This window comes from Panicum virgatum, chromosome 6N (genome assembly GCF_016808335.1).
Source record: "Panicum virgatum strain AP13 chromosome 6N, P.virgatum_v5, whole genome shotgun sequence".
NCBI lineage: Eukaryota > Viridiplantae > Streptophyta > Magnoliopsida > Poales > Poaceae > Panicum > Panicum virgatum.
Genome location: NC_053150.1, coordinates 42,946,363 through 42,968,525, shown reverse-complemented (window position 1 = coordinate 42,968,525; position 22,163 = coordinate 42,946,363). Strand labels below are relative to the sequence as shown.

The 22,163-nt window shown below is 45.1% G+C and overlaps 2 protein-coding genes across 2 annotated transcripts; both read right to left on the bottom strand.

Moving 5' to 3' along the window:
• Positions 1 to 15,336: 15,336 nt before the first annotated feature.
• LOC120677259 lies at positions 15,337 to 15,807 on the bottom strand. Its single transcript, XM_039958407.1, has 2 exons — positions 15,736 to 15,807; positions 15,337 to 15,654 (listed from the first exon to the last, which is right to left on the bottom strand). Exons 1-2 carry the CDS (start codon positions 15,788 to 15,790, stop codon positions 15,407 to 15,409), a joined length of 303 nt encoding a protein of 100 aa, XP_039814341.1. The 5' UTR covers positions 15,791 to 15,807; the 3' UTR covers positions 15,337 to 15,406.
• A 1,637-nt stretch (positions 15,808 to 17,444) lies between these two features.
• On the bottom strand, positions 17,445 to 21,776 carry LOC120678185. The gene is made up of 3 exons (XM_039959338.1): positions 21,651 to 21,776; positions 17,921 to 18,080; positions 17,445 to 17,841 (listed from the first exon to the last, which is right to left on the bottom strand). Exons 2-3 carry the CDS (start codon positions 18,076 to 18,078, stop codon positions 17,445 to 17,447), a joined length of 555 nt encoding a protein of 184 aa, XP_039815272.1. The 5' UTR covers positions 18,079 to 18,080; positions 21,651 to 21,776.
• Positions 21,777 to 22,163: the final 387 nt, after the last annotated feature.

Here is a 22,163-nt window from a genome sequence, read left to right as displayed (position 1 = left end):
GCTAATTTTTGTTTTGTTTTAGACCACCTCATCATGTCATACCATTTTGTTTACCCACCCCGTGTTGCATTGCATACCATGTTGTTCATCTCACCCTTGCATTGCATTGCATGTTGCATTTAAAAAAAACTTTTTCTAAAAATATTGACTAGCCTCGCTTTTGAGATCCTAAAACCCTTAGGAAAACCACTCATAGAGCAATCCTAAAACCATAGGTTATGTTTTTCATTAAAAAATATAACTTCTGTTTCTCTCTAGTTTTTTTAAAACCACCTTAGATAGAATTTCTATACCCAACACTCTCTCTTCAAATTTTTTGTTTTAAGCCAAAAATATAGGAAACCCATAAACCTACTTCTAAAACCTTGTTAGCTCGGTAGCTTGGTCCTTTTCGATAAATAACCTTTTCATTGACAAAAACCTCACTTCTTATGAAGTGTCGCGGAGGCTTTTTGTCACTCTTAGCAATTGTTTTTGAATAAGCTAGTTGCGGAACAACATCGAAAGGTCCTTTAAACCTTGCTAACACTTGTTTTTGCTAACTTTGCATTTGCACTTTGCATCTATTCCATTGTTCATGCCCTCATTTTGCTAGCTTGGTCTCAATCTTATTAATGTATGCTTTCCTATCCATGTAATGCTCATCATGATAGCATTTACCTTTTGCAATCTTGTGTAAACGTGGTGTTTAAACTTGTTTGCGGACCTCCATCTTTAAGCTCTTTTGACCAAGATAGCAATCCATTTTGTTCTCATGTTGCTTTAGGTTGATTTATAAGCTTTGCAATGTGCTTTACCTTTCTTGCGTCGTGAAGAATTTTTAACCTTGAAATGAACATGGTGTTTTGACCTCGGTTATATCTTTATGGCTATATAGAAAATTAAGCAACCTGGTTGTAAACATGGTGTTTAGAACTTGGTGCAAACATTGTCATTGTTTATATATCTTCCTTTCATCTGCATTTACACTTGCACACACGTACACTCATCAGATTTCGCTAAGCTAGCTATCCCACAAGTTAAGATTCTAGGGATGGTTGGTTTGTTGGCATCTGTCTCTACTCCTGACTGTCACCCCAGGGGTAGTGTATGCACTTGATTGTTTTATAGGCATGACAAAGCATTCCCATGAATTCGTGATCAAAGAAGAAATCAAATTCGTCAACATCTCCAAAGTTCGAGAGCAAGCCCCGCTGTTTTCATCAAATTTTGTACATGGACAGAGATGTACAGGAAAGAAAAAGTTGATATTCAGAAGCTCCATGAAATTTTCATTCCAACGCATCCAAGATCAATCAATTTGAAGACCCGTACAAGGAGATATGGCAAGAACATTGGACATTGCGCGTTCGGAAATTCGTCAGGACAGATTGCAGCGCTGGGATGAAATGGACATAACTCTCTTGTTCGGAATCAATTTTGGGCGAATGAGGACTCGTTGGAAAGGAAAATTCGTGCACTTCACAATGGAGTAATGTTTCTGTACATGTTCTATTCTGGAAATTGAAAGAAAAATTCGTGAAGATGAGGCAGCAATCGGACAACGGGGAATTGAAGGAGGCGACGACGATGTGAAGCAATGATTGGGACCATGACTTAGTACAAGAAGAAGTTGAAGGAAATTGAGGTAACAAAGGTGAAGACACATTGAAGATGATATTCATACATATGAGGGAAGGACTTCAAGAATTGCAAGATGATCCATCTTCTCCTTCCACGCCTAGTATCATGCTAAGCATGGGGGAGGATTTCGTGGACAAGGAAGAAAGATCTCATGGAGTAAGATAATCACGGTTGCCATAATATGCTCATGATTCTTCTTCCATGCTTAGCACAATGCTTAAGTATGGGGGAGGCCGCGCTACACTTTATTACGAGCATCGAGAAGGACAGTAATTCTTCCTCAACTCTCCCTTTTTCTAAATGCTTGTACATATATGCCTTCAACCATAGATGCAACCTTTGTATATATCTCTCAACCTATCACATGGCTTCTAGGAGGACAACCTAGTTTTGTTTTTGTTTTCAATAAGTGTAGGATCACCATAATTTATGCTCACCACATTGATACATTTTGGCAATGCCTTTCGCTTATGGAAAAATAATGAAAGTTGCTGTTTTGTTTTACCTACGCTATGTTGTATATGACTTGACCATTTGCTCTCAATTAAATGGAACTAAAATGATTAAATACCAGCTCTTTTATTTGTGGAGGTTAAATGACTAAATTCTAGACCCACATATTATATGTTTCTCTTTGATTTAAGTCTACCGATGACCTTACACCTTGTGTTGTTTAATTTGAAAACTTAATTCCTATGCTATCTACATTTGTGAATCTCTTACAAAGTTCTACCTACCAAAGCATATACATACATATTCTTTCATGATGAAACCTTTAGATTGCAAACTTATATTTTGATGAGTTGGATTAAGATTGATTTCTTTGGTATGAGACTAAGAAGCTGGTCATTCCGTTTTTTTGTAACCTTCTTTTTGCTAGCCTATTTATACATGCATTGTGAGTTTCTACTTCGGGAATTTTGCAAACCTCGCTGGATATCCACCCTAAACCAAAAATATCTTTTTGTGATTACCTCCTTGACCACAACCCAATTTGAGTATGGATTATCATTTCGACGGAATCAAAAGAATCAAGGGTACCATATAAAGAAAAGTTTTGGGAGACAAGGCTCCCCGGAGATTCAAGAGGTTCTACGAAGAAGAATGTGAATTTGAGATACTTACCCTAACTAGTTGGTTCTCCCACTATTCATACTCGAGGACGAGCATTCGTTCAAGCATGGTGGGATGGCTGGGTAAGTATTCTATGTTATCAAAAGTTCTCAGGAGCAAAAAGAAAGAAAAAAAAAGAAAGAAAGAGAAAAATAGAAAAATGAAAAAAAGGAGAAAATGAAAGAAAAAAGAAAAATGAAAGAAATGCTCCTTAGCTCTTTTTGGCTTCATTAATTTTCCAAGTTACTTTGAAGAATTATTCTATACTCAAATCTTCCAACCATGTACAATCCGATAACGAGATCTTCATTTGTGTCTTGGGATCATCCGTTTGCCACTTGCACATGTCCACCTATCTAAATATGTGTGTTTCATCTTTCTCCCTCTCCAACATTATTCTCCAATGGCCATTTTGACTAGTCTCGGTAATTCCATTAGATCTCTCTCTTAGTTTGATAATATTTCAAGTATAATGTTTTTCTAGATTGTTTTTACCTACCAAGCTCCACATAACCCTTCCACTTTTATTTATGAGTAGAATAGGTTGAAGACAATCTAATGTAGGCTTGAGTGACTTGATGAGATGAGTGTTTCCATGATCTTTTGCAAGAGAACTTCACTTATGTTTGATATGTATTTTTTTAAAAACTCTTCATGATGAAACAAGGTAAAGGTTTGATGTTCACTTAAGTTTGAGAGCATTGCATTTATTTATTACTGTGGCTTGTTCTTTAATTGCTAGTCTATCTTCCATAATGAAAAAGTAGCCGGTCACAACATGAACTTAAATGCTAAATACTTGAGAGAGCAATATGTCTTGTAATGTATGACTAAGTGCAGAGAGGACATTGAGGGGCAACACTAATTTTTTTATAAGCAAAGCTTCTTGACTTACTCGAGGACGAGCAAGGTTTAAGCATGGGGTGAATGTTGGTGCTCCTTAAGTACTCATTTTATCCCTTGTTTATCCTTGATAATGGCATGAATTTAATATCAAAATCACTAACCGTCGAAACCCCGGCCTAATTATTGGTCATTTTCACATTTGCACATATATTTTGGAGGAACTTCGTTTTTGCAGGTTTTTGGCCTATTTTGGAGCATGAAATGACGAGGCCCGTGATCGAGCGCTAACACGGAGAAAGACGAAGGCCAAAGCCCAAAGGAAGGACCAAAGCCCATGTTGATTCGAAGCCCATTCATGCACATCCATCCTCCAAGAGAGCCCAAAGGACCAAGCCCATGAAGATGAGATCAAGATACTTCGGGATTAAGCAAAGCAAATGAAGATTTAAGGAAGGATTCCCTATCCTATCTTTTCCTCGAAGGTATCTCCAAGATAACGACGTCTAAAGGGGTGCAATCGTGAAGGACATAAACTCTAGAAGATGCAAGGAGTCTACACGCGAAAGATGAGACCGAGCCGGGCCCGAAAGAGGGTAGGTCGGCCGGCCTAGGCCCATGAGCCGGCCGGCCTAGCACGTTTCTGAGGCGGTTCGGCCTCCCCTTCGACCGGTGGCTTCCTCGGCTCATAAATAGCTCGCACCTTATTCAACTCAGGGCATCCATCCACCCAGAACTCGAAGAAAACCTAGGGCCAAGACCGGAGGGAGAGGACGGCCGCCGTAAGTCTTCGAAGTTGTCTAGGAGATGGCTTAGGCCGCCCCTAGCCACCATGGCCTCCCTGCGTGGTTGTGCCATGGCAGAGTTCATGAGCTAGTTGGATTCATCAATGGTGTGCACACGGCGGTGATGATCCAAACACATCTATTATGTGAGTAATGATAATCATGTCTTCCAAATCTATTAGCGATCATGTCTCTCCTTTTTATGTCATTCTTTCCTTGGGTGCGCTTATTCCTAGATCTATTCTCGAGATAGATTACATGGGGTGTTCTTGTAGCTATGGTGGCTAGGAGTTCATACCGGATCTACCCAAGGGGGTTCGACACGTCTAGCATGCTTCGGGGTGCTTTTGTACAAAGGGAGCGTCGTGACAGGGCGTGGCCTGAGTAGAGGGGTTCCCGAGGCGTTGGATTGGAGGTTTTGATTTAAGGATGCTATTGATTGAGATGCATGTTTTATTTGCTCGTTAGCTTGAACTACAACTAGATGACGATAGGCCTAGTCATGTCTTTGGTTTTGCTATGGTTACGCCTATGTTTATGGATGAGATCAACCTTTACACAACACTCATATCTATTAAAGGTTTACTCTATATGTGCAATTCATGCTTCATGTTAGGATAGATCCGTTAGATTAGATGGAAAAAATTATGTAGTTCTTTGTCGATCCGCGGATTGATAAACCTTGGGGGAGTACTCTAAGAGAAAAGCTACCACGATCCGTGCGCTTGCGGTACATAAATTGGGGTGCTAAGGAGCGCCAACACGCGCCACTGTCGGTGTTTACCGCCAAGTCTGCTCAGGGATACCCTTAGCAATAGGGTGTGTAGGTAGGGATTGACGGCTCTGGAACTCGATGGTGCAAGGAACACAAGGATTTAGACAGGTTCGGGCCGCAAGTTGCGTAGTACCCTACGTCCTGTGTGGTGGTTTGTATTGCCTTAGGTGTAGATGATTGTTTGGAGGGGGTCCCTGCCCGCCCTTATATATCCGGGGGGACAGGGTTACAAGGAAAGTCCTAGTCGAGTACAGTTGGAATCCTACTACAACACAATCGGGTAGTTTCCTTTATATTGCAGCTAGTTCTATGCCTATTCGGGTAGTTACAAAAGAGGTAAGGTACATCCATGAGCTATCCCTTACTCTAGAACATTCTATGTCTATAAGCAGTCCCGCTGTCCCGGGTCTGACAAACACCTTATGAGCCCAGTGCGATGTTGTGAAAGAACAAAAAAATTACCAAAGATCAACTAAGATATTCGTAGATTATTGGTTCACTCATGTACTTAGCTAGCGCAACGAGACCCGACATATCTTTTGTTGTGAGCAAATTGAGCAGGTTCATGTCAAACCCGGGTACTGATCATTGGCATGCACTTGAAAGGGTTATGTGCTATCTAGTAAGTACTATGAGTTATGGGATTCACTATTCTGGGCACCCTGCTGTGCTTGAGGGATATAGTGATTCGAACTGGATATCTAACGCTGATGAGTTATATGCCACGAGTTGATATGTGTTTACCCTTGGAGGTTGTGCTATATCATGGAGGTGTTGCAAACAGACCATTTTGACACGGTCAACCATGGAAGCAGAACTTACTGCTTTGGACACAGCCACTGTTGAGGCAGAGTGGCTGCGTGAGCTCTTGATGGACTTGCCTATGGTTGAGAAACCAGTGCCGGCTATCCTTATGAATTATGACAATCAAACGGTGATAGTCAAAGTGAACAGTGCTAAGGATAATGCAAAGTCATCAAGACATGTTAAGAGACGACTGAAGTCTGTCAGGAAATTGAGAAACTCTGGAGTGATAAGTGTGACTTATATTCAAACAGACAAAAACCTGGCAGATCCTTTTACAAAAGGACTATCACGAAATGTGATAGATAGTGCATCAAGAGAGATGGGTATGAGACCCATATAAATTGGGGTCAGTTGGATCCATGCCACTCCAATTTCTTGAAATTGGATCTCATGTTGAAAATCATGCCATTGAGTGGCATGATTTTCAATATGACACCCAATTTCACGGAGTTGTGGTGGCATGAATCGAATTTTCCCTATAAATTGCCACAGTGGTAACCCAACCTATGTGATCGGAGATCCCGTGAATTAGGATTTGAGGAAAACAAGCTGATGGTGAACTGAGGAGAGTAATGGTTAAACCCTCTCTGAGAAAAGATGTAATACTCTCAGTTGCTGTAAGGCAGGTTGGCTATTTGCCTTAATGTGTTTCTGTTGGCTCTAATGAGCAAAGGTGCTGTCCTACAGAGCATTCTTGAAAGAACACACCTATATGAGTTTGATTGTCTAATGTCGCAGTTTGTGAGAAGTGGGTAATCTCTAGTAAACTCATGAAGAGACCAGGGAGTACGACATATATGCTCCAACCGCGGAGCAGGCTACTGGCTACCGTGTACTGGTTCGGGCTTTGAGTGAATATTGTTCGCACAAAACTTGCAATTCAAGGCTTAGTCCATTGTTCAAGTTGTGAATGAGTGTAGCTTGAAGCTCTTAGCAAGAGTTCAAATTAACAGTCCTTGCTGAAACACTGGTATATAAACAGTAGTGAGAGACAGGCAAAATCTCTGATGGGTATTCGAGATCTGGTGGGGGATTGATGGAATTTGGGCTAGGCCCATGAACAATTTCAGAAATTCCAAATAAATCTCAAAGGCCCATAGAACATGAGGAAGTGAGTTAGTGTGCAAACCTTTAGTCCCACCTTGCTAGTTGAAGTAGAATATGACCAACTTAAATATGGAGGTTGTATTCACCTCTCCAAGCTATGTGTGTGGGGAGAGAAGGGGAGCTCCACACGCGCGCGCTCGGCTCGGCTCGGCTCGGCTCGCCGGGCGGGGCGGGGCGGGGCGGGGCGTGGCGTGGTGAAATACGCAGGCGCACAACGTGTCCACTGGATACCTCTGGTCATCTGGGACATGGGACTTTGCAAGCCTATGGGCGTACTTACTGCTGAAGAGCAGAAGAAGTACGATGTGGCCAATAATCTCTTTGTCGGATGTATCATTAGCAATCTATCAGACGGATTGGTCTGTGTGTACATTGATGAGACAAAGGTGAAGACGTTGTGGGATGCTCAGGTTACAAAGTATGATGCAACAGATGCGGGCAATGAACTGTACCTCATGGAGAGTTTTCATGACTACAGGATGGTGAACAACCGTTTTGTGGTGGAACAGGCACATGAGGTGCAGTGCATTGTCAAGGATCTTGATCTCCTTAAGTGTCCTATTCCCGACAAGGAGCGGTGGGGTCCATATGATTTGTTGGAAATTTGTTATTTTTATATCTAACAAATAAATTCGAGTTTGGACAAAATATTTTACAAGGTTGTGTATCATCATATCATCTACATGTGTGATTTTTTTGGTGAATTTAGATGATTTTTTTGCCGTGGTCTGCACGGGTTTTCATGAAGGTTGTGGTTTCCACCAGATATGTTGCCTACTAAATCAGCACCAGCCACCAGCTACCAGACAGTCAGCAGTAATGTTCTCTTATAACAAATCAGCACCAACCACCAGCCACAGCCAAGCGAACACATCGATTACTTGTTTAGCTCAAAGCTTTTTGTTTAATTTTTTTGTTTTTTTTTCATTTATCATACTCGTCAATGTTGTGGTGCGCCCTGATCGTCTAGCACGAAATGACTCAAAAGTTATATTGGTTCAAACTTGAATACCCTACATCCAGTCGGGGGCTGATCTGCTTCTTTGCTCGAGCCGGTTGTTCAATGGAGCTGGGGAGTGACAAGCTTAGGGCTGAGTGCAAGAGAAGCTTGGCAGAGGAGGTGTCAAGCCTCTCGTGAGTCGGGTGTCTCTCTAGAAGTTGCTAGAAGTCACCGAAAAAAGTCTCCTATCCTAGGTGGAGGACACCTCTTTTTATGGACGAGGGGTGTTACAGGGTAGCTGACGTGGAACTATAATAATGGAAGACCTCCTGTTCCGCTAGTCGAAACCGCTTAGTTCCCAAAAAAAATTTTGGCCAAAATTTTTTTCTCTCTTTTTTAACAAATGCAAGAAATATTAAATATAGTTAAAAAATAAAATTAATTGCACAGTTTGGATGTACATCATGAGACAAATCTTTTGAGTCTAATTAGTGCGTGATTAACCATAAGTGCTACAGTAACCCAGATATGCTAATGATACGGTCAAAGGCCTCACAAGATTTATCTCGCAGTTTCCAAGCGAATTCTGAAATTAGTTTTATAATTAGTGCTCGAAAAGTCCTCCCTGGTCAAACAATCGATGTGACCTTTGAACCAAAAAATTTCACTAACTAAACACAGGCCGTGTTTAGTTCCAGCGCAAAAAAATTTTGCGTTGGAATATTGTTAATTTGAAGTACTAAACGAAGTCTATTTACAAAACTTTTTGCACAGATGGGTTGTAAATTGCGAGACGAATCTAATGATGCTAATTAATTCATGATTAATTAATAATTAGCGGATAGTTACTGTAGCATCACTGTTGCAAATCATGGATTAAGTAGGCTCATTAGATTCGTCTCGCGATTTACAGCGCATCCATGCAAAAAGTTTTGTAAATAGAATTCATTTAGTACTCCATACATGTATCTAAACATTCGATGTGATGTTTTTTTTATGTTTACGGGATTTATGGGTGGGAACTAAACAGGCCACAGTCGGACGCCATCTTCCTTCTCCAGTCGGGGTCGCAGCATCTGTCAGCGGGGGGCGTACGGCTGAGCACCGCCTCTGATCTTGATAATAGTCCGACCATCCCTGTTCGTCATGGGTCGTCACTTCTCCAAGCTGTCCCGAGAGGGTAGGATATGGCGATCACTCAGAGTGGTGTTCCGTCAGGGCGCTGTTTGGTTCTTCTAGTCTAGATTTTAGATCAAAGAATGAGGCTTGATAAGGTGCTTGAGAGAACCACCGGTTCCTCCCTCCGCAAATTATCTGGAGCGTTGATTTGATCAGGGATGTTTTATTTTAATTGAGGACAGTTTAGTCACTTTATCCAGCACACGAATACATCTCATTCTTCTCTTGACCGGCGGTGGCCACCGGCCTGCGCTCGGGCCTTCCGCAGCCGCGGCGGCCTGCACGCAGCCGTTCCCCGGCCGCCACCTGCGCTGCTACGCGCAGCTCTTCCCAGGTGGCGGCGGCCAGTGCGGCCTTTCCCCGGCAGCGGCGGCGAGCAGCGCGCGGCCCTCCCTCAACCAAACAACCCGCACTGGTGTTACTTTAAAATTTAGGCTACGAAATCAAACAACAGAGACACAATCAGAGTGTCGAAATCATTCAAACCCGCCTAACGAATTGAATTCGAACCCTTTGTCATCACAATTCACAACCCCGATGTTGTTCCATATTACAATTCACTCGAGATCCTCAAGCTCGTGTTGATGGGCACGATGCCGATGTAGAACCACTTGTGGCCGCTCAACAAGTACACCCTAGCCTTGCCCAGCTCCTTGTTGCCGCCCTGAATGCAATAGCAGGCATTGGCGATGTGACTCTTCATGTTGTCAAGCTTCTCCGCCTCGTCTCCACCATAATGGACACGTCGAGGAACACCCGACGGACCTCCAAGAGGCTGCCCTCCACGCCGACGCCGTAGCCCATCCGCCGACTACACGCCATGCCGACGTCGTAGCCCGTCCGCTGGCTGCACGCCATGTCGACGCCGAACAGCCGTCCCACCCGTAGCCGCGCCTCCAGGCCATCCCATCTCCTTGATGCCAACGCTGTGCCTCCGGGCCATCCTCGCTCCTAGATATCGGCACTGTGTTGCTTAGCCGCCCCGCGTCCCGCTCATGCTGTGCCACCATCCCCTGGATCAAGGGACATGCGTCAGCGGCAACGATGAAGATGACGCAGCGCTACACCGCTTGGGCGGCCTGCTCCAACCATGCCGCCCGTAGTCCTCGGACCAGGGACATGCGGCAGCAGGGCCTGACCGGCGGCGACATCGGCACATTCTATCGTTTTTATTCTCCAAAGCGATTTACATTGTTTAATGATTGAAAAGATATGAAAAGTACTAAAATACCCTTAGCATCATTTCCATAAGTGGTTCCTGGCCCACAAAATAATAGTTCCTGGTCCACACATTTAGTTCTTCGTAACCGGTTCCTTACATTTTTTAACCATTGGATCTGGACCCCTCAACGGCTCATAAAATCTCCAAGCACCGTAAAATTTCTCTCAAATAATCTTGCCATTTGAAGTATTAAATAAAGTCTAATCATAAAATTAATTGCAAAACCCTAGGGCTACTTTACGAGACAATTCTAACAAAGTATATTAATTCAAAATTAGTGGATGGTTACTGTAGCATCACTGTAGTAAATTATGGCTTAATTAGGCTCATTAGATTCACAAGTAAATTTTATTTAATGTATCATGCATGCGAGATTCCTTAATTCAAAAATTTGGATCCAAACTTCCAAACAGGGCCCAGATCACCACTGCAATAGCATGTTCGCGGCATGGCGATGATGACGCACAATCGATGGTGTTGAGATGGGTGATCCCTGGCCTGTCCGCTCTTGAGGACGGTCAGCTGATAGGAAGTGTCAGCAGGAGTTCTGTTAGCCCCACGTAGGGGGGCGGGGAGATGGCCCGCGCAGCGATTTGACTTTCGGGCTCAGCATTGCCCCATGCGCACGACAAGAGCCTTGGCTCGCAACGCCGTGTTCGTCCACTATCCTCTCATGCTGCCAGTCGGGGGAGATTGGCACAGGACCCGGGGCACGACTTGCACTCGGGGTCAAGGGCGACGCAGGGTCGTTTGGGAGACTTCGGGTCCGGTCATCGTTCCTCTAAGTGGGCCGAGGGCCGAGGCCCGTTTCTGCCCTACCAGCAGAATTTTTTTTATTTTTATATTTTTTTTCGTCGACTTATCAAAAATATATGTGGGTATAATTTTTTTTCAAAAATGTCACCCTGCCGCAGGATCAATTGGCGGTAAGGAGCTACCGCCGTTTGATCCGGCGGTATCTTCCACAGGCCGTGGGCCCTTGGAAGATACCGCCGGATCAAACGGCGGTAGCTCCTTACCGCCAATTGATCCGGCGGTAAGTACTACCGCCGCGCTGTAGCCCGGCTATAGCCGGCTGCTACAGCCGGCTGTAGCTGGCAGCGCCCTACCGCCGTTTTAAACGGCGGTAGGTGTCCCATATTTTTTTTAATTGTTTTATAAGCTTTCACTGCTATAAATATTTGTATAATTATTTTAAAGACTATCTGAACTGTAATTATTATCTTTACATTTAGAGATATTTCAGAAAATAATAGAGATAGCAGAGGTTAGGGAAATATTTTTTAAAAATTTATACAAATTAGATTTAACTCTAATAATCTGTGAAAATATATTTTCAAGAGATATTCATGAGTTTCAATTACCATTTCGATGTCTTGTCACCTTACATCAGATTCTTCTGCACCCCCACTATAATTAAAAATATGGGAGTACTTACCGCCGTTTCAAACGGCGATAGACATGCGTGAACCATGCCTATAGACCAAATAGCTCCATCTATAAATAAAATATCACCCCATCTCATATGAAGTCAGTAGCCATCTCATACGGAGTCTTTAGCCATCCACGCACGACCACCATGTCTTCCTCTGGTTCTACCTACATTCCGTGGAACAAAATTAGAGAATCTGTGCCTCAAGGAGTGCAGGTTCCAATGTGCTTCTGCGGTTCGTTGTGCAAGCTGATATAGTCCAAAGTTTTGAGCGATGACTTCGGCAGGAGGTTCTTCATGTGTGAGAACTACGAGTTCGATCCGCCAAAGCGCTACGGCAAGGACAAAGCGAAGGTATCACCTCGCACTATCTAGTTTGCGCCTTCGGAGTTCAGTATGTTAATTCTAACTCGGCTTCGAAATAGAGTCCACCACCTCTTTGTGATTTCATACAGTGGCTGGACACGGAGCAATCGACCGAAGCTAAGGAACATGTTGAGCGCCAAGCAAGGTGGGCTGCGGAAAGGTGGCAGCGAATGCTGCAAGAGGAAAAAATGGAGGAGAAGCGCAAGAAAGATAAAGAAGAGATCGAAAAGAGGTTCGCAGAAGTTGAACGTCGGCAGGCGGAGGAGCGTGAAGCTGATAGGAAGAGGAAGCGAGAGAGGGCCCGCCGTGCGAAGGAGGCGGGACCCGAGGCTATTAGGAAGGGGAAGTATCCTCGGTGCACTCAGTAGATGACTATCATGTAATGTTCGAATTTCGTATTCCCTAAGGCATGTTAGGTCTAGATGGAACACGACGTTACCGTGTTCCATGTACATGCCAGTGCAATTGTTATTGTAATTTCAATCTCAAATTAATCGGCATTGTGTAATTTGTACTAGCTGCAACTAAATTATTCAGAAGCATTGCCCTACAAATAAACTTTTCAGACCGACGCGATAACAACTCCGTTGGCATATATCGGCCAGTACAGACAATAAAAACAATAAAAACAATCACCGTTCAAACATTGAACACAAATTAAATAGTGGTCCACACAATTCAACGCACAGAACACATGACATGGCATGTCAGGACCTGTTGCAAACTACGGTAACGAGGTCCAATACTAAACCTAACATGCCTTAGGTAATTCGAACAAACGTTACATTATTTATTCAGACGTATCAGTACAACATCAATCATTCACGGGCAGTACCCTTATCACGTCCCGCGATGTCTGGTTTTGCACGCTCGCCTTTGCGTAAATCTTCATTCACCTTCTTTAACCACTCCATATATCACTGATCACGATGGGTGATCCACGTGTCAATCCACTCATGGAAATGACACCAATGAGTATGCGTGTCATCACCAGCGTACTTTTGCAAACAAGAAACGATTCAAAATTAATAAAAATAATAAAAGCATATTTACAAATTAATCTATACCTGTGATGTTGCACCTCTTTTTTGGACTTCCTCGATATTCTTGCAACACCAATATCTCTGGCCAAAAGTCTCGTAATCACGAGATATGTTCGGAACACAACGCATTTGGCAATAGCAATCTGGTGGCTCTACTCCTTTCGGCCATACCTTGCAATCTGTAATACATCTATTGGGATCGTTAGGAGAGGGTCCTAAATTAGCCTCCATTTCCCGACGGAAAGCTGCCCGGGAGAATGAGGAGCTCATAGCTGTTTGGTTGGGCTAATTAAAAAAAGTGGAAACTGAATTGCAAGTCTGTGCTCTCAGGAACCACAAGGTGCTCTTTTATAGACGCAGGGCTGCTTACATGTTCAAGCACTTTGAACACAGATATTATCTCTCACTGCTCCATAGTCGTCCACGGTTCTGCACTCGCACGCTCCACAGTGCGCACTCATTCCACTAAAAACAACAACAGGACCTCTCACTGCTCGTACCATCAGCACGCGCACGCTCCACAGCGTTCACTGCTACCACTTTAAACACGGATTATTGCATCGACCTACTCATCGCATCGCCCACTTTAAACTCGTCGTACTGTCACTGCATCGACCTACTCGTGATTATTGCACTGCCCTGACACATCCCATCGCCCGGAACACTACACGGTACCGGCGTAATCGTCAAAATGTTAACCATAGGAATTACATCATAATACAACGTTAATGAAACACACAGCAGAAATGCAGTGGCATGGCAGAACCCGTTGCAACTACGGTAAACAGATTTTGATCTAAGCTAACATGCCTTAGGTAATTTAAAAAAACCCAACAAATACAACGATGCAACATGTCACTTGGACTAGGTAGTCCTAATAGCCGTACCCCCACGTAGCAAACTGTGTTGAGCCTTCTCCGCAGTATCCACCCATTGCAGGTTGCGCAGGCGGTGGTGCCGGAGGACCAGGGCCCTTGTTCTTGTGACAAGGGCAGTTGCAGTAAGGAATAGTGCATGGTTCATCTTGTGAAGCGGCAGCATTGCTGTTATCATCATCTTCGCCGTCTTTGTTACCCTCGCTTACTTCCTCGTAATGGTTCACCTTGCACTCCAGATCAAATATCTTAATCTGGAGGTACTCGATGAACTCCTGAACAGAATCAATTGGTGCAGGATCGACCCACCTGGTAAACCCACAGTTTTCTGGAGCATCTGAAGACTGCAAAACAAATTTCATGTAAGATGTCTCAATGAATAAAGAAATAAAACAACCGAGCATTACCCATGCATGAGGGCATTTGAAGAAACGCCAACCGCCATCCATCCCGTCGGTGCACATCTGCACTAAGCAGTCCTCACCATGTCTGCATTTTGGCCATGTTTCTCTACGGTTATCGTATTGTCGAAGAGGAGTTTCATTGGTAAATTCACTCTTGTGTTGTGGCGGAAACTCAAACACTGGTTCTGGAAAGGAATCGGGTCCAAGAGGCCCCTCCCATATTATGGGGTCTCCCTTTCTTCCCCCTTTTCCTTTGCCAAAACTGTAGTAATTCTTCCCGCTAGACCCACCTCCAGACATCGGGTATACAATGAGCTTTGGTGTTTGAGTGCTGCTGGGAGCTCACAACCTTGTGAGTATTTATATGCGCACAAAGGTCTGATACCCGGAGTGTGGAGTGTAAATGCACATGAAAAGCCTACTGTATTCGCACGCTCCACAGCGCTCACTCGTACCACTTTAAACACGGACACGACCTCTCGTTGCTCTTGATTTGTACCCTCGCACGCTCAACACCGCTCACTGCTCCCACTTTAAACAACGACACGACATCTCACTGCTCTTGACTTCAGCACTTTCACGTTCCACAGCGCTCACTCGTGATTATTGCACTGCCCCGACATTTCCAATCGCCCGAAACACTGCACGGCACCGGCCTAATCGTTATAATTTCACTCCACGGACATATACCATCGCCCGAATCATTGCACCGGCCTACTCATCATAATGGTACGTAATGGACACATCGAATCGTAGTGTGCACATGCATACATAAGATAGTATGACGGAACAAATTAATAAACAAGCTACAACCTGTAAACTAGATGCGTCCGCGCTTGCCCCCTCTCCTCCTGCCACGTCGCTCTGCAGCCTGGCCCGCCCTAGTGTGGTGCTATGAGTACGTCAGTGGCTCCGGCGGGATGGTCTGGCGAGTGGACCGACGACCCTGCTCAGGAACAGGCGTCTGTTCCACCTGACTGTAGTCCTGCGTCGCGAGTGGGGCACCCCCCAGCTGTGAAGTGCCGACGACCTCCTGCGTCGGTGCAGAAGAGAAGAACGTGTTCACCCACTCCATCTGCGAGAGGTCGTCTACCACCTGAATCTCCTCATCGTCGTCTGTCCCTCCCACCTGCCGGTACTCTGATTCACAAACTTCAATCCATCAATATTCAATTAAAAATGCACTTGTTACCGCCTATTAACAACTGGTCTTAGACGTACCTAAATCGTGTATTGGACGACGAAGAGACGAAGATCCAGCGCCGTAGGGATCCATCGACGGAAACAGCGACGAGCCGGACGCTACACGAATAAGAAGTACAAATTAATAAATAAAGTTTTACATGATACGGTATTGTAAGTGACACGAGGTTGGAGTACGATTTACCTGCCGAGTACAAATGTGCCGGTCGCGGCACGTACGTGGGCCGAACTGCAGAACCCGAAGGTGTCGTCATCGTTTCAGGGGGCGGTGGCGGTGGCGGTGGACCTGACTGTGCCGCGGGTGCAGACCGTCATGACGATGGACCGGTCACAGGAACCGGCCCCGAACTGAGAGGTGGGAGGAAGGTGTCGTCGTCACGACAGGTCACGGCTCGTCGGAATCGCTTGCACATATCGACGATCTTCTGCAGTGTGCTCTGGTGCTGGGCGGGCGTCATGTCATGGTACTGGCCCATACTCGACGAAGCCTCGGACTCAATCGCTCGTATGACATCGTACTGTACCGAGAAAGTAGTAACATCATATGCAACCAGTTTTTTTTACTGCAAATTCAATCAGAGAAACGTACCGCTATGGCGAAGTTCTGATCTCGAACTACGGGGTACGTCTCGGTCACCCTTGCGGCCTCGATCGGAGCCTCTGGTGGAACGTGCACGACACGTGTGCGCGTCCTCGGCAGGTACCACCGTAGGTAGTCCGCTAACGCCTCGTCGCTGTGCGGCCGATCCTCGAAAACGACGTCGTCGAGGGCCGCGGCCCAAGAGTCGACGTAAGGACGGACCTTGTCGGCCCACCGCGAGCCTGGTGGCTGACCCTGCCGTGTCCACCTATAATAGAAAGTTTGAGCGATTCAATGCTAAATGGTAGGTTAAAAAATGAATAATTATTAACAAAACTATTTATTCGGTACCTGTGGATGTGGGCCTCCACTGAGTGCACAATCGGGACCGGGGTCTGCTGGTAGAGACCGAACTGCCTCATAACCCGGTCAATGTGGTACTCCTCGACGTGGATGTCGTAAAGGATCGGCTTCCTCGTCATCCAGTACTCGTGATCTCGCAGGCATAAGGACGAAAGACCGCTCAGTGCCCGGGCGTAAATGTCGGCTGCAGTGTACGGAGTCCACCTCACGTCCGTGTCCACAAGAGCGTCAAACTGACCAACGAAGTCGTGGTACGACTTCCTCGTCTGCACGCCGACCCAAGAAGGCTGCACAATGAAAAAAAAGTTAACCAATAAATCGTACATTTGTGCACGCATGTAACAATAAGTAAAACAAACGATGTAACGTACCCTCCTGAGGCACCACAACGAACCCATCGTAGGTCTGTCGACGTCGTCATGGTCTGCGGACAGCTGGACGTACGGCTCGAAGTTCATCTCTGGCCTACCGACGGGAAAGCGCTCGTAAGACCAGAGCTGTAACAGTAGAGGACACCCAACAAAAATGGGCTCCTCTGCTGAACTGTGGCATCTCGTGAAGTGGAGCGTCAGCTATCGACCTCGCCAAAGGAATGAGCTGTTTGGGGCACGAGTCACCCTGCGAGCTGCAGAACATGACCCAGCCGAACAGCCACAGTAAGTTCGCCTCGAAGTGCCTGGCAACCGTAAAGTCATCTGCGTCTGCCCTCATGTAGTCCGCCTTCAAAATGGTACGAGTCGTCAATGCAAATACGTATCAATATAAGTACGGAAAGAATCAACATTTATGTACTCACACTGAACTGTAGAAGCCACCTCTTTGTCGGTCCGTGTGCGTGGTTCGCAGGCAAGGGCCGGTACGGCAACGCTAGCTCGTTGCTCTGAACCCCGGCAAACCGAGGCAAAAGGTCCTCGCGCCACGAGAGTCCCACGTCCTCTACACCCACAGCTCGTCCAGCACACGGCAAGCCTAGAAGCATCGCCACGTCCTGAAGAGTAGGGGTCATCTCACCAACCGGGAGGTGAAACGTGTGCGTCTCCGGACGCCAACGGTCGAGAAGTGCCATGAGGAGGGACATGTCGAACTGGAACCGTGGAGCCCTGTCCCTAGGTCGACATGTAGGGTCGGCCATATCTCCCTCCACAAGTCGCGCAATCGGGAGAAGACCTGAAGCGCGTAACCTGCATCGCGAAAATGAAAATCAAGTTAGAACAAACGATTAAGGAAACAACTAAAATATGTGACAAATGAAATCCATACCTAGGAACCCAGCGACGGTGTATCGGCATCGTCGACATGGGCACACGAGCCCGAAACGTCCCTAAGCTGATGCCACGGACCGCAGACATGTACGACCGGTGGCGCTTGTCGACGAGAGCATCTAGCAACTCAGGGGTAGCTCCTTCCTCGTGCGCCATACCTGTATAATGAGATTTATTACAAATAATTTCAGAACATACATAATAATATTAAGCATAATAATATTAAGCATAATAACATTAACGTACAAAAATACTAAATAAAATTTCAGAACATAAATTAAGTAATACAACAAATTTTTAATAAAATACTAAATAAAACATAACGTAATAAACTTATAAATGATGCACAACAAATTACATATTATATAACTTCAAATTCCAATTACAGCAATAAAGTTGAACATATATTTGGGGCACATATTACAACAAATATTCGTACACGAAGACGAAATCAGTTTACGACATATTAGTTCTTAATATTACATAATTTAACATCGAACATGATTGAATAGCGAATGACACAAATGACAATCGTCATCGATCACATAAGGCCATCGTTGTTAGGACGGCGGCCACGACGACCCGTTGCCTGCGGTGCCGGATTTGGAGCAGCTTCAGATGGGCCCGCTCCATCTATGCGGCCACCATAACTCAATGCCGTACAATACTTGTACGTATGACCCGTCTCATGGCACTTCGAGCAGAAGCGGACATCTCGACCAGCCTCCGATCGATCCATGTTATTTCTAATGCATTTCTTCTTGCGTCGGCCCACCCCTTGAAACATTTCTGGATCTTGATCTGGAATGTAAGTTGCATTGTGTCCAGGATCAGTTATGAAGTCTCCAAGGATGCGAAACCCATATATCTCGTGCCTCCAAGTCATCCAAATAGTTTCCTTCATGAAGTAATTTGAGACATACATACGAGCCTGTAGTCCACCAGCTTCAAAACAGGCAGCAATGACATGTGTGCACGGCAGGTGCAGCAGCTTTGGCTTATGACATGAGCAAATACAAGCATCAGGACGGAGAACACACTCCTGCACATGCTTCTCACGCCGGCCCCCCATTCGGCCTTTGTCCCTACACATCACCTCGTACCGACGTTCCATAGAGCCAACTGGAGTCACCCGATGTAAACGGGCCTTTTTGAAAGCTTCCTCCATATGCTCCGTAACCTTGTATCTGTAAACTTTGCGATTATCGAGCATATCTTTCTGTGCCACAGTGTAACGGTCCCTGAAGTACTCGCAAGTGCGATACAAGAAGAACTCCACGATCCCAACAAGTGGCAATGATCTTACACCACGCAGCACCCAATTGTATACCTCGGCTAGGTTCGTAGTCATTAAACCGTACCTAGCACCTCCTTCATCAAACAGTAAAGCCCATTTCTCTTTTGGTTCGTGCTCAATCCACTCAGAAAATGTCTTAATTGCCTTTCTCCTTTTGCGCCTAACATTCGGACCGTCCAAGCCCACATCTTCAAGCGAGACCTGGTCGTCGTCCTCTGTATTGACAGATCTCTTCGCTAGCTCCGCCGTTTGCTTTTTTGTTAGCTCATCCAATTTTTTCCATAGGAAGTTGAATTTCCTTTCCTGATTCTAGCTGCATAACCGCTTGAATAGCTTCATAAGGATTTTGTTCTTGAACTGGGTATGAAAGTTTGCCCCCATATGCCTCATGCACCACCTACTCTTTAGGTCCGGCCAAAGTGCAGTCCTACTACGCTCAGTAGAACCATTCTGTATGTCATCAATTGCTTGTAATATACTCTTGTGCCGATCATGAATCAAACACACGTTCTCTACATCTTTAACAATCATCTGCTTCACCCTCTGCAAAAACCAATACCAAGTATCCCCTGATTCTTTCTCCACAAAGGCAATTGCCAAAGGCAACAATTGTCTGTTACCATCAGCTGCAACAGCTGTGAGGATTGTGCCTTTATACCTTCCTGTCAAAAATGTCCCATCTATACAAATGACTGGCCGGCAGTGCGGAAACGCCTCAATGCAAGCGCCCAAGGCCAAGAACGACCGTTGGAGTACCTGCTTTCCAGGCTTCTGGGCATATGGATACGTTTTCAAGTCGTAGTAGCTACCAGGATTTCTAAGACATATAGTGTGCAGCAATGCCGGTATATTGTGATACGAAGCTTCATACGTCCCCCACCTCATCTGCAGCGCTTTCTGTTTCGCTCTGTAAGCTTTGTTGTAGCTAATTTTATATTTAAACTCCTCCTCAACAGCACAAATGATTGACTTATGTTCATAACTAGGATTGTCCACGATCAAAGGGTACATGTAGTTAGCTATGAAACCTGCACTGAGGTTGCGGTGCTGTGGTTCTAATTGCTCAAGTAGGCATGTGTGCTCCACAATTTTTTAACCTCCCAGAAATCCTGCAACTTGCCCATAGAAGCATACACCCTGAAAGGACATTCGCTTCTCACACAGCGCACGTCATATGTTCTCGGACTGCTCTTGAGAACATTGAACTGTCTTTGCAAAGAGAGTCGACCAACGTTTTATAGCTTCCTTCATGTTGTCACTGTTAGCATACATCGAACCGATGCATACCTCATTTTGCCTGTACTCCCAAGACACCGCTTCACCTTCATTTACACTTAATTTTGAAAATTCATAACCGGACCAATTGTGTGGGACATGATAATCTTTGTCATCGTCATCATCATCCGAGGAGTCATCATTCATTGCATTGTGCTGTTCTTCACTCTCCCTCTGAAACTCTTCAACTATCTCTGGAATGTTTTCCCCTTCATCAGCCTGACCAGTTGCTTGACGAGGTTCGTGTGCAGCATGTCTATCATCTTCTAAAATCTCAAGTTCACCATCTTCTTCATGAGATTCATGCATCGTCTCAGTTTCTTCGGAAACTATATCTCCCTGGCCTTCATGATCCCCGCACGCTTCAGTTCTAAAACTAATCTTCTCGAATGCTTGAACAAACAACACAAGCGGTAAGCCTCGGCTACTACTTATATTGACATAGTTCCTCCAGTTTTGCGTCCCTTCAAGCGGCAATAGCTCCCAAAATACTGGTTCCCTTCGACTAACCACTGCCATGACAGAGATCTCATGTTCATCTCGACTAAGGCCGAAAGCTTTAAATAGCCAATTGGATATTGAAATCCAAGTCCTCTCTCTAGCTCGGGGTATTTTTTTGTGATCGAGCTAAACTCTGACAAATCTACCCCTTCAGGACCATATCTAACTTCTCCAGACCCATAGAACACTTGAAAATACAAATCATCTGACATGCCTGTCAATATTTACGACAATAATTACTCTTCCTTAGAATTTAATCAACGCTAAAAAATAATTCTGCTATTTTTGCATATATCTTAATTATTTCTTTACAATTTTTATTACTGACAACGATTTCTATTTTTTGTAATATAATATTAATTAATATTATTTTTTATGCGATAAATATGTCTGTTTGAACTCATTAATATTTTCAATTATATTCGTATGTAAACTAATATTTTCAATTACATGTTCTACGATTTTATATCGTAATAATTTATTTTCGAATCACTAATATTTCTACATATAAAAAAATAATTTCTACACATGAAACTATACTCAAATAATTACACGCTAAAAACTATTTCTACACATAAAACTATATACAAAAACACTAATATTTCTAATTCTAATCTACAAACTATTATTAATAAAATCAAAATTTAAATTGTACCTGCGCGCGCCGTCTCGGTGCGGCAGCAGGCGGCCGGGAGAGCACTGCGAGCGCCCGGCGCGCGTGCGGGAGCCGCGCGGGGGGCGGCCGGGCGGCGGCGCGGGCGGAGCGCGCGGGCGGCGTCGCGGGCGGGCGGCGGCGCAGGCGGCGCGGGCGGAGCGAGCGGAGCGAGCGGGCGGCGGCGCTGGGGGACGGGCGCGCGTGGGGTTTAAAGGAGGGGCCTTACCGCCGGTTGAACCGGCGGTAAGGCTCGGCCCACCACGGCCCAGCGCGGACCGGTCCTACCGCCGGTTCATCCGGCGGTAACAACCTTCCGCCGGATGAACCGGCGGCTGGGTGACATTTTTGAAAAAAAAACAAGACATATATTTTTGATAAATCGAAAAAAAATAAAAATAAAAATAAAAAAACTCCTACCAGCAGGTCGGATGGCAGCGTGAGCCTTGGAGGGGTCACGGCCCAGTAGTGCAAATAACTAGTGGAAAGGCTCCGCCTGTTCGATACGCTTAGGCC

Bases quoted from the DNA above. Each gene is read 5' to 3' on its own strand.
- LOC120677259 (XM_039958407.1), bottom strand. From the start codon at position 15,790: ATGGATCCCTACGGCGCTGGATCTTCGTCTCTTCGTCGTCCAATACAC. The intron at 15,655-15,735 runs GTACGTCTAAGA...TTTGTGAATCAG, and splicing joins TCGTCCAATACACGATTTAG to AGTACCGGCAGGTGGGAGGG.
- LOC120678185 (XM_039959338.1), bottom strand. From the start codon at position 18,078: ATGGCGCACGAGGAAGGAGCTACCCCTGAGTTGCTAGATGCTCTCGTC. The intron at 17,842-17,920 runs GTATGGATTTCA...TTCGCGATGCAG, and splicing joins CACCGTCGCTGGGTTCCTAG to GTTACGCGCTTCAGGTCTTC.